Source organism: Tachypleus tridentatus, chromosome 3, assembly GCF_004210375.1.
Source record: "Tachypleus tridentatus isolate NWPU-2018 chromosome 3, ASM421037v1, whole genome shotgun sequence".
NCBI classification, from domain to species: domain Eukaryota; kingdom Metazoa; phylum Arthropoda; class Merostomata; order Xiphosura; family Limulidae; genus Tachypleus; species Tachypleus tridentatus.
In genome coordinates, this window is record NC_134827.1 from 21,686,854 (window position 1) to 21,698,315 (window position 11,462).

The 11,462-nt window shown below is 31.3% G+C and overlaps 1 protein-coding gene across 1 annotated transcript in view; it reads left to right on the top strand.

Moving 5' to 3' along the window:
• Nucleotides 1–9,969, top strand: part of LOC143247937 (solute carrier family 23 member 2-like) — a 14,860-nt gene extending 4,891 nt beyond the window's left edge. The window contains exons 5-13 of the mRNA XM_076496488.1: nt 636–655; nt 1,558–1,739; nt 3,870–3,990; nt 4,647–4,788; nt 5,111–5,364; nt 5,582–5,854; nt 6,172–6,267; nt 6,810–6,880; nt 8,356–9,969. Coding sequence (XP_076352603.1) covers nt 636–655; nt 1,558–1,739; nt 3,870–3,990; nt 4,647–4,788; nt 5,111–5,364; nt 5,582–5,662 — 800 coding nt within the window. The 3' untranslated portion in view covers nt 5,663–5,854; nt 6,172–6,267; nt 6,810–6,880; nt 8,356–9,969. The remainder of the gene's footprint in view (nt 1–635; nt 656–1,557; nt 1,740–3,869; nt 3,991–4,646; nt 4,789–5,110; nt 5,365–5,581; nt 5,855–6,171; nt 6,268–6,809; nt 6,881–8,355) is intronic.
• The last annotated feature ends 1,493 nt before the right edge of the window (nt 9,970–11,462 follow it).

Genomic DNA, 11,462 nt, shown 5'->3' on the forward strand with positions numbered 1-11,462 from the left:
AATAGCCCATTGTGAAGCTTTGTACTTGTTCAAAACAATAAACAATAACAACATTATTTTTTAATTTTGAATATTACTTATTCGTCTCTGTGGAAACAAGAGGTTGCGTAAATCACTCAAAGATATTTGTGGTAAAGGTGTAGGAAACACACTAAGAAGAAACATCACAGGATTCGTCAAAGAGGCATTTTACGACAAATAATGGTCCCATTTGTGCCATTTGCGTCGAAGAGGTGAGATAATGAATTAAAAGTAAGAGAAAGTCTTAACCTTCGGAATTCCAGTGGTCTGGTGTAAGCGCTAAAAACCACAGTAATGACAGTGCTTATTTTATCATTGGTCGTACAAGTCTATACACGTACTCCTCTTTGAAACAAATAAAGATGAAATGTATCTTACAATCAAACATTGAACAAACAGATGTCATTCTGCATTTAAGCGCCAACAGGCGATGAATTGATTGGAAACCCTGATGTAACGTCAAACTCCATCAAAGAGACATTGTTGTAATAAGAAGTAGTTCAGCATCACAAACTTTAAATTCATCAGAGTTGCAGGTTTTTACGCTATGCGTTAACGTAATAAAATTTATCACTAAAATAATATATTATTATATTCATTTTTTTACTCATTAGGCGATACTATCAATAATTCGGTGGGCAGTAATATTGGCAATCACTTCTATTTTAAATTTACATGTCGTACAGTGTTGATTCTTATGATCGAGAATCTTCTAAAAAATTAGTGACAATACAGGTTATTCGCATTACATATTTAGAAATATATGTTACATGCACTGCAGTAAAACAGTTATAAATGTAAAAGTAAATGTATACCAGTATTTCCTTTATTCGCTTTAAATGCAATAAGTAATGGCCTGGCATGGATTCGTGGTTAGGGAGCGTGACTCGCAATCTGAGGGATGCAGATTTGAATTCTCATTTCAACAAACATGCTGGTTCCTTCAGCTATTGGATTATTATAATGTGGCAATGAATCCCACTATTCGTAGATAAAAGAGTATCCCAAGGGTTTTCAGTGGGTGGTGATGAATATCGGCCTTCCTTCTTGTCTTTCAAAATTAAATTTATGAAAGCTAGTGCACATAACTTTGGTAGAAATTCAAACGAAACAAACAAAGCAAAATGTAAAGCTCTAAATTCGTCACATTCTGTATTTTTTTATATGTTTTTTATATATCAGCGAAATAATTAAGCAGTCTATTAAATAATGAAATAAAATTCCTGTTTAAGTCTCTGTGACGGATTTAAACCCAGATTTAAATATGCATTTCAGATATTTTTTTTACTAAATGAAGTTGTTATAAACACTTCATTAGAAAACACGAAAATTAATCACGTAGATCATGCAGTTATTTTCTAATAAAATTAGGATTTCCTTTTCAGAGAGAGAGAACGTCTAATTATTTTTTTTTTACATTTTTACATTATAATTCCTAAAATAAACCTGAGAGACACTTCACTAATTACTTATATGAAATGAACTATAATATATCTTTGCAGATCTTAAAATATCGTTTTTCTTATATTTTTCTAGATACAAGGCGCTATCATTGTAGCATCAATCTTTGAAATAGTTATTGGACTTTCAGGGGTAATAGGAATAATACTTCAGTGGTTAACACCATTAGTTATCGTCCCTACCATCTCGTTGATAGGACTTTCACTCTTTGAAGAAGCAGCTTCTACAGCTAGTAAGAACTGGGGAATATCATTTATGTAAGTCTTGTACTACAATGGACTTTTTTCTTATTGATAGTTTACGTATATTAATTTTATTTTATCTGTTATTGTCTATTTAAGACTTAGTAAACACATTAAATATGAAATGTGATAACATTAATTTCTAATAAATAAATCATGAGAGTATTCTAGTAATAAGTATAAATGGTCGATCTTTTTTGGAAGCTAATTTGTTTTTTATAATTTGCAATATAGGAAATTCTTGGATAGTTTTGTTTTGAATTTCGCGCAAAGCTACTCGAAAGCTATTTGCGCTAGCCGTCCCTAATTTAGCAGTGTGAGACTAGAGGGAAAGCAGCTAGTCATCACCACCCACCGCCAACTCTTGGGCTACTCTTTCACCAACGAAAAGTGGGATTGACCGTCGCATTATAACGCCGCCACGGCTGAAAGGGCGAGCATATTTGGGGCGACCAGGATTCGAACCCGCGACCCTCAGATTACGAGTCGAACGCCTTAACACACTTGGCCACGTTGGGCCCTTCTTGATTGGTTTCTTGAAATTTTTACATTGATTCACTTATTCTGAATACCAGTTGTTCAGCGGTGTGTCTGCGGACTTACAACGCTATAAACCGGGTTTAGATACCCGTGGTGGGCAGAGCACGGATAGCCCATTGTGAAGCTTTGTACTTTGTTCAAAACAACAACAATAACAACATTATTTTTAATTTTGAATATTACTTATTCGTCTCTGTGGAAACAAGAGGTTGCGTAAATCACTCAAAGATATTTGTGGTAAAGGTGTAGGAAACACACTAAAAAGAAACATCACAGGATTCGTCAAAGAGGCATTTTACGACAAATAATGGGTCCTGAGAGAAATTTGTGCCATTTGCGTCGAAGAGGTGAGATAATGAATTAAAAGTAAGAGAAAGTCTTAACCTTTCGGAATTCCAGTGGTCTGGTGTAAGCCTAAAAACCACAGTAATGACTGCTATTTTTTATCATTGGTCGTACAAGTCTACAACTCTCGAAACATAAAGGAAATTTCTCATCCGAACCTTCATTCTGCTTTAAGGCCAACAGGCGATGTTGATGGACCTGTTCGTCCTCCATCAGAGACTTTTCATACAGTTTCAGGTGATTTTGTATCCGATGTTAATAGAAATGATGATAGGGACCCTGTTCAAACTGAAATATCTGGTTATGTCAGTGATTTCACGAGGGATTTGGATATTCATAGATTCTGGAGTCCAAACTTTCGGCTAAGAACTTATTTTCTCTAAAGATATACTTTTGCAGGTACAGAATTCGTGAGAAACCGATTATACCATTCTTTTCGCAGGAAAGCTTACTTCTTAATTGAAACAAATTGCTGAATTGACACCAATGTTAGGAGCTGCACTCTATGATCTAAGTGAGTGGCGATTGTTTATTAATTCCACCAAAAGAAATCTACAAGGTGTTCTCCTATACAATGGTAACATATATGCTTCTGTTCTTACTTCTGATTCAGTTGAGAGAAACAAATGAAAATGTCGAACTTTTTTATAAGGTGAAGTACAAAGAACATGGTTGGAAACATTGTGGATAATAAAAATTATTTGAATGTTGTTGGGTCAAAAAAACTTTCAAACAAAATTACCATATATTTTTTGTGTGAATGATACAGCAGAGCATGATATCAGCACTGTATATAGAAGCAATGCTCAATCTGTCTGATTTCAAAACCGAAAAACATCAGGGAAAGTGGAATATCAGTATGAATGCTGATCGTTGAAATGAGATGCTTTAGACGCCTTACATAGAAAATACCACAAATCATATTTCACGTATGAATTACTGTTGTTTTATAATCACTAGAAAAATAGAAATTTCTCTCTGAAAAACGATATACAGACAATCAAGGCAATTGCTATTTTGAAGGGATACAGAGAAAGACGATTTCTCCCTAACATTATAGATAATCATTAACTTACCCTACACTTAACACTGTGAAAGGGTTAATAATCACAATATTAACTGCTAAAATCAAACTTATATTAATTATTCCTGTTAAACAATCATATAAAATACGTTACAGTAAGGGGGGTTTTTCCAGTTTAGTATTCAGTGTTCTAACAACACTTCATTAAGATAACTGTATCTTGTTGTTGTTTTCAGGACAATTTTACTTCTTGTGCTCTTTTCTCAGTACCTCGAAAATATTAATATTCCTGGTTGTAGCTACAGTAGAGAAAGAGGATGGAAGATCGAAAAACTCCCAGTTTTCAAGCTTTTTCCAGTAAGTAAAGGCTTAAAATACTGTTCACACACATTTCAGTTTTATATAAAAACACACAAAAGCCTCAATTATAAATAGTTTTGTCAAAAATGAAACATTATCCAAACAACTAAAAGTTACTTAACAATGTTTTGTTGTAACTTTCATCCCACCCACAAAAAAGCTTTTCAGAAAATGAACCTAAACATAGATGACTGTTACTGTTCTTAGGTAGTGCGATAAAACAAGTAGAAAACACAACAAACGTATTATGAAACAAGTACCACAAGGGAAAGATACACAGATTTGTATTTGCTGTACGACATAAATATTAAAGCAACATTTGAAGATAAATAACTTTAAATTTGTTTAATTTTTATGTATCACGTGTTTGTATTATAAAAAACTATAATTTTCATATTATTTTTACCTCGTACAAAAGAGTTCATGTCAGCTACATATTAAATGTCAAGTATTTCATTTTTTTACATATTCAGAAGGTATTGTTCCTAGTCTTTTATCTAAACCAATATCCACTGGAATAAATTTAAATGCTAATATATTGCTTTATAGTTTATTTGAGAGATTAATACTAAAAGTAAAAATACAACAAATGTATAATAGTTAGCGATGTAATCTTAATGATGAATAAGAAGTAACTCCAAGACTACTTGCAGGTCATACTTACAGTAGTTACTGCGTGGGTTATTTGCTTCATCCTAACTGCTGCAGATGCTCTGGGACCAACTAACTCAGCCAGAACTGATCTTCGTGTACAGACGATGTATTCCAGTCCTTGGTTTAGATTTCCTTATCCTGGTAAGTAGTTATAAATATAACCATTGAAATTTAGATTTTTTTTTATTTACGTGGGGAATTTACAAAGTTATCCGTTGCTCAATTGTTTTAATATACAATCGTGTTATTGGTTCAGTTATAATGAAACTAATTTGTTTAAATCACTTCTAAACATATATTACGTTGAAATCAATATTATACTAATAAAAAGTAATAATGTGGAAGATGTATCAGTTTTATGTTCTACTGTGTATGTGTTTTATTAAAGCAGTCGATACGTATTTTAAGAATGTTACATTTCAAAAAAGGGTAGGTAATTTATATTTTCATTTTGGTCTTTCAGGACAGTGGGGTTTACCAACAGTCACCATCAGTTCTGTTTTGGGAATGTTTGCAGGTATATTAGCATCGGTATTGAAATCAGTAGGAGATTACTACGCATGCGCGCGACTAGCTTGTGAACCTTTTCCTCCAACTGGCGCTATAAATCGTGGAATATTTGCAGAAGGAATTTCATGTACCATCTCTGGAATTTGCGGATCTGCATGTGGAATGACTTCTTACAGTCAAAACATTGGAGCAATCGGAATAACAAAAGTATACCCATGTGCTGCCCTTCCAGAGTAGATTTGCATTTCAATTTTGTTTATTACTGTTAATTGCTTAAACTTGTTGTATTATTGTGATATATGTATGTATAACATAACTGCTGATATTTTGGAAATTTAAACACGTGTATATGTAGTAACGGGAGATATTTTAGAATCGTAAAACTCAGAACACTTTTTCATTTGCTTGACTTTCACATTGATAGGTGGCTAGTCGACGGGTTATTCAGTATGGTGCTGTCACCATGATGATTTTTGCAGTTCTGGGGAAGTTTGGAGCCTTTTAAACATAATTCCTGAGCCCATTATTGGTGGAATCATATGTGTTATGTTTGCATTGATTACGGGAGCTGGACTATCCAATGTCCAATTTATCGATCTTCACTCATCGAGAAATATTTTTATCCTTGGATTTTCTTTATTTATGGGGATTACCATTCCAAAGTGGTTTAGTGGTCATCCAGGTACTATTGATGTAGGTACGTACATTTATTAAGGTAATTGAAGTTTGGGGAAGGAAATTTGTTGAACGTTATAAAACAGTGTCTAAAATCATCTGTTAGATAATATAGATTGTTGAATATTGCAAAAGTTACAAAACATAGAGTATTTAAAAATATATGATAGTGGTTTGTTTCACATTAAATGGAAGATTCTTATAACATCAAAAGATGGTTGAGAGTTATCTAATTATCAGAGAACCAGATCACCAGTTTATAAAATATTCTTTAACTTACAACAGATTGGTAAACCTTAATGTAACTTATTTTTAAATTATTTATTTTGTTTCGTTTAGGGAATGACGTAGCAAACCAACTCATTACAGTTCTTTTGAACACCAGTGTATTTGTTGGTGGACTCATTGCGTTTGTGTTAGACAATTCCATACCAGGTAAGGGATCATTTCGTCGAGAGTTCATGAATAAACCAAACATATGGCAATGTGATATGTTACTCCGTTAAAATATTATGTTAGCGGTTTATGTTATATTAAGACTCGAAAATTTAGTTATTTTGTAGCCTACAGTATCTGTATAAAACATTACAATTTTATTCTGCGTAACTTTCAAAACAAAAAAAAAGCTTCCATTTGTAACATAACTTTCCTGACAATTGATTAACCTATTTCCATTTTAACCGGTTCTCCATCTAATACAGCGGTAGGCTTACGAACTTACAACGTTAAAATCATGGGTTCGATTCCCCTGAGTGGACTCAGTAGATAGCTCGAAGCAGCTTTGCTATAAGAAAAACACACTCCCTCCATTTTAGCCTACTAACTTCAGAATACTGTCTCCGGGCTGTGTATTAACTTAAATCAAGTTATGATGTAATGGTATAATATTTAGTATAACGATAGACAATGTGATAATTATATATACCTTAGTTAGCTTGCTCTGAAAATAAAAATGAAATTCTCAAAATATTTTAAAGGTTAATATTTGAAAGCCCCCAAGAGTGTGGCTGCGGACTCATTGCGTTTCTGATAGACAATTCCATACCAGGTAAGAAATCATTCTGTCGAGAGTACGAGAATAAACCAAACAAATGGCAATGAGATATGTAACTCCGTTAAAATATTATGTTAGGGGTTTATATTATATTCAGCCTTAAAATATTCAGTTACTTTTTAGCTGCTTGCTAGAAACGGGGTATCAATATCAGAAAGTTCCAAACAAACTATTTCAAAGTCCTAGGGGGAGATTAATGCCCTTTAATATTATAATAAGAACGACTACAATAGCTGCACAAACGAAACGTCTTGGAAACGATAAAAATTTCTGCAATCTAGAAAGCCTAAACATAAAACTAATCAATTAAGAATCCACTATGATTAAGTATATATAAACATATTACCATTGTCTAAAAAATTGTTTATGTTGCTGATATTAATCACTAAGGTACACAATGGGCCTTCTATGCAGTAGTTGTTATGAGTATCAAATCAGGAGTTTTAGCAACTTAGATTTCTATAAGCCTCTTGGAGGGCTTTATATAAATTGATGTTAACACGGCGTAAAACGTCGATCATACTCCAACTTGTAAAGACATCAACCAAATGTGGGGATTTTAACACATGAACAAAAAGATAATGATAGGAATACACATCAGTACTGATTGAAGGTTCTTCTGTAATTTGTATTTATGGTCCAGAATAAGAATGAAAATTTTACCGGTGGAATACAGATATGAACATCACAAGACGATCACTGAAATAAAACAATAAGTTATAACTGATTCCTTCTTTAATTTGACATTAGACAATTTAGAAACTTTCCTTATGAAAGTTCGTACAATGGAATACTGTGTGTTTTACTCGTTGTTTCATATTGTTTAATATATTGTTCTGTATTAGTAGTTCTTTGCTAACAGTAATTTTGATTCTTATTTTTTTCATTGAAAATATATCCTTTGAAACATCAACAAAAGTATTTATAAAATCTTTACGAATTTTCTTCAGCGTTGTTTCACATGATATTTATTTTATGTTACAGTAAAATAGAACTTAAAAGGCCCAAAGACTCAACACTAAGTCTGATTGTTAATAGAGCTAAAAATCAGGTTTCAATATGTTTGGTAGACACAGTGTAGATAGTTCATTGTATAGCAGCTTTGTACATAATAATAAAAAAAATGAAAAGTTAAAATAACTTCTTTCATATAAGACACTAATTTTTATCCATATTTCTGTTTTTCGTGTATTATGTCGTATTTGTACTGACCACAGATATAGAATCGAAAAAGTCTGTTTCGTTCTTTTTTGTTACCAAGTGTCAAATCAAAAGAACGACCTGTCTGTCGTGTGTTTAATATTTACAACCTACAGATGAGAAACAGGAGAAAATATTATGTCTTTTAAAAATAAATGTGATATCAGATATAAATCAATAAACATCTTTCCAAATACATCAGTAAGAGAAAAAGACATTGAAGTTACTCTCAAAGCTAAAAATATATAATAAAAATGTATGAATTTCAGGAACAGACGAAGAAAGAGGACTTATCAAATGGAGAAAGCAAGGCCTTGAACATAATGGATCTGAAGGTGATCAATTGACATTGTTGTCACCTCCAACCTATGACCTCCCATTCGGCATGAACCTAATTAAAAGATATAAAATTTTGAAGTACATTCCTATCAGTCCAACATACGATCAGAATAGTTTATTTGGTAGTGTAAGATCATTGTTTAAAAAAATTATACCTCAAATCAATTGTAATCGTAAAATCGACTGATTGTCGAAAGTACATGAAAACGATATCATCCTTTTATAATTTATAACTGTTACAACAAAAACTGTTGAAAGTAAAAACATGCCGTGATCGTCTCTTCATTTACAACATTTGGAAAAATGTCACCATAAGTGTGTATTAGTTTGGGAGGTTTAACTCTGTCACCAGTTTCACACCACGTGTAACAAAACCTAATGAATGATTTTCTGCTTCCAAGACAAACTTTATATCTGTTACTCTTTCATGACATTTTGATCGTTTTTTATTATAATCACGATATACAGCTATCTTTTAAACTCTAACAACTCATTATAAATTTTGGGTTTAATACTTGAAAATCGGAACTATAAATCTAATCATTTTACTTAGATAATTTTTGCTTTATAATATTGTTTTGAATGTAGTGTACTTTGCTCATATTACTAAGTTTAAATATAAACTGATCTACGCGATTGAATATAACTAATTTGATCATTAAGGGATTTTGATTTTAAAGAAATGTTAAAACCTTTGTCAGCATTTGTCGCTGCCATCATGGGAGTGACAGTGTAGTTCATTATCTTACGTTAGTTTCAATAGAAAAAACATTTGAAACCATTTGCACTTATTTTTAATGTCATTTAAAGTGAAAATTGGAGATCATTTAAAGCAATAAAGAAGGTTGAAGTGGTTCATGTGAATAACTACATGACTACGGCCGTTAATATATGGGTATTTAGTACCAACATCTAGAGTGCTTTCTTTTAGTGATATCAGGCAGCAATAATAAAACTCTGATGTAAGAACTAAATAGATGAAAAATAGTGAAATAAACAAATTTAAATATAATTCATTCAATAAATTAAACTTTTGCAAAAATAAAATATTTTTAGTTCAATTAAGGATTATGTCGTTCAATAATATTTCGTGTTTAAGACATTCAGGCATCTACAAACTTGACCTTATTAACAAAAATTATAAAATGTTTCAAAACTTATTGTTTCTATATTAATAAGTATATTATTTACAAACATAAATATCAAAGTGTTAGTCATAAAACATCATAACCAAACTGAACTCACAACTATGCCTGCAAGATTTTCTAATAATTCATACGTTTTATAGTGCAATAATTCTTCTGAAATAAATCATGTAATTTTATTTTACCGTTTAAAAGTAAATGGCCAACACTATTGTCACAATACTAAAATATCACATTTAGGTGAAAGGACTCTTTTAAACAAATGACTATGATTTAAAAAAAACTGATGAATTTCAGATATATTTCAACATACATTAGGGTTATATACTTTCCGGAAATTAGATAATACAGAAAATGTTCTTTTTATCAAACATTTATTCATCTCAAAACACTTCAATGATGTATTTTTGTTGTTTTTTTTTCTATTCACAAGCAAGCAAGAGAGGTAGGTTTAACAAAGTATTTAAGATTCTGTTTTAAGTATGTTCCGTTCTAAAACGTTTAAAATGTAGTAAAACAAAATTGAAATATTTAGAAATAGTGATAGAAGACTGTTATATTGGACTAACTAAATATCTTCGTCGTAAAACTATTTTATTGGGAAATTAAAACACAATGAAAACTACGCAATTGTAAATGTTTTATGCGTGTATGTAGAAATTATTTTTAAGGAACAATTTTAGAGAAAATATCATTTTCCAATACTACTTTACTTGCCAATTAAAATACAATAAAACTAAGCACTCGAGCAATTGTTACAAGTAATGACAGCACATTCTCCAAAAAATAACTGAAAACAATAGTCAAGATTCTTCATTTGCCCCAGAGCCTTTAACATGTAAAGAAAGAAATCAAAGTGTTTTATAAATACACTATGATAACGAATGGATTTATTAATTTCAAACGCCATTGATATATTTGATCCATAACGTTATTTATATCTGAATAAACTGTATTCTGAATTACCTTTATGCATTACCAAAGACAGTTAACCTGAAGATGACCTATGAAGGTTGAAACGTTGTTATCTGCTTTATTAGTATAAAAGTTAATACCCATACCAACCGTCAAGAGATATTTATACCACAGATATTTTGTTGAAAATTGCTGGGCGATAGTTAGTAAATGCTTTTAGAAACAACTTTTTAGAACTTCACTGAAAATGCTTTTCTCAAAAGTATTTCGCAAAAAAACAACAAATTGCAACTCTATTGAATAGACGTCGAGATCATACATCACATATAAAGTAAAAATAAATGTTAATAAGTTAATTGCGTCTTTATATTTCAGTCACGCAATATCAAACATGAGGTTTGTCATCTTTTGAAAGAAAAATAAATTTCTAAGTACAACTTCTACGTTGCGAGAAATTTATTTGTTGAGATCAAACGTTTTTGTTGTTTTCTTCTTTGTCTAACATAAGGTTTGATGTCATAACATTAAGTAGATATCTCATACATGCAGTTTATATATGAATTTTTATTCCCTCTAATATTGTTAATTTATTTTCCTACGGACTGCGTTGCTATCTCACGTAGCTTTCTGAAGAGTTTCTACAAATTAATTGTGATATTAAATAATTGGACACAGAGTTCGAGTTAAAAGTTTTGTGGCAGTAAACATGATTAGTTCATAAAAAATACGTTAACTACCTCATCTGTATTGTCTCATTTCGTTCGAGTAAGTTATATTTTCGAACAAACAAAATACGACTATGGATGTCTCATTTAAAGACCAGCGAATGTAAATTATTAGAAAAGTGAAAATTATTATATCTACGAATATTTTCTAGATATATTAAAAACAACACGTATCAGTTAACTTTGCGAATCCAGATACTTTTTGTTAGCATAGTGTCGATATTACTAACTTAACAGTCTTTTAATACAGCT